Source organism: Sphaeroforma arctica, assembly GCF_001186125.1.
Source record: "Sphaeroforma arctica JP610 unplaced genomic scaffold supercont1.1320, whole genome shotgun sequence".
In the NCBI taxonomy this organism is placed as follows: domain Eukaryota; class Ichthyosporea; order Ichthyophonida; genus Sphaeroforma; species Sphaeroforma arctica.
Window position 1 is genome coordinate 8,582 of NW_014039238.1, and position 976 is coordinate 9,557.

General features: G+C 46.4%; 1 protein-coding gene across 1 annotated transcript in view; it reads left to right on the plus strand.

Moving 5' to 3' along the window:
• The window catches only part of SARC_10606 (hypothetical protein), a gene marked incomplete at both ends in the record, with an annotated part of 16,983 nt that overhangs the window by 8,503 nt on the left and 7,504 nt on the right, over positions 1-976 (plus strand). The window contains one exon of the mRNA XM_014295346.1: positions 523-646. Coding sequence (XP_014150821.1) covers positions 523-646 — 124 coding nt within the window. The remainder of the gene's footprint in view (positions 1-522; positions 647-976) is intronic.

Genomic DNA, 976 nt, shown 5'->3' on the forward strand with positions numbered 1-976 from the left:
AAGTGTTTATCTACACAGATGAGTGTTTATCTACTCAGGCCTGTGGTATCCTCCCAAGTAGGCTGCGTATTCTTGTTCGTGTAACGTGTTGCCCGATCGATTAGGACGGTCCTGGAGGTGTGCACTTTGCGTGGGCGTGCTAGCTAGTCTCAGACAGGAGCATCTGTACACGTGATCCATCTACTACCAGTGAGTGCCACGTACGGATGACTGAGTAGATCAGTTTCCGGTGCCACCCCAGCGTAGTTAAAACACTAGTATGTATATTGTCAACTTTACTACACCGTGTAGTGCCCTATTGTATGTGCGTAGCTTCGCTGCAGCTGCGCTGTATACCATCAGAGACGTAGTGTTTGCTCAGGGGTACTATATTGTCATTATCACTACAACTTGAACGTTCACAAGTGTGTACCATCCTCTCAAAATCTAACTCTCTGACCTCCACTGTTCCAAAGTTTGTTCAAAAGTTCGCAGGAATGTTGCGTATTCTCAAGTGTATCTATTATTATCTCATCACCACAGTTCAAGACAAAGCCTCGCAGCCGTCACCACGATGGGGTTAACACACCGCCTAGTCGCAAGGGACTCGGTGTGGCTCGCCTAGACTCGACGTCCAGCACCACATCTCGGCCGGACAAGAGTATAGGTATGCGCAACAGCTACTTGAGTGTCATTTACTGTTCTTAGGTGTCCTGATTCGGTGTTACTAGCACCGTATATAACAAAGTATAGGTAGGAGCAATCGCTGCTGTTGGGACTGGCTGGGCCTGTATGTGTTCTATTTTCGTGTATCTGACCAATATATGCAGCACCATATCTCGACCGGACAGCGATATAAGTTAGAAATCACTTCTGATGTAGTGGGAGTTGTTGTGCTAATATGTTCGGATGGCGTGTATATGACCGATTGTTGTAGCTCAACGTCGGATAGGGCAATATATAGGGAAAAATAGCTGCTTTCGTGAGATTTTACTAT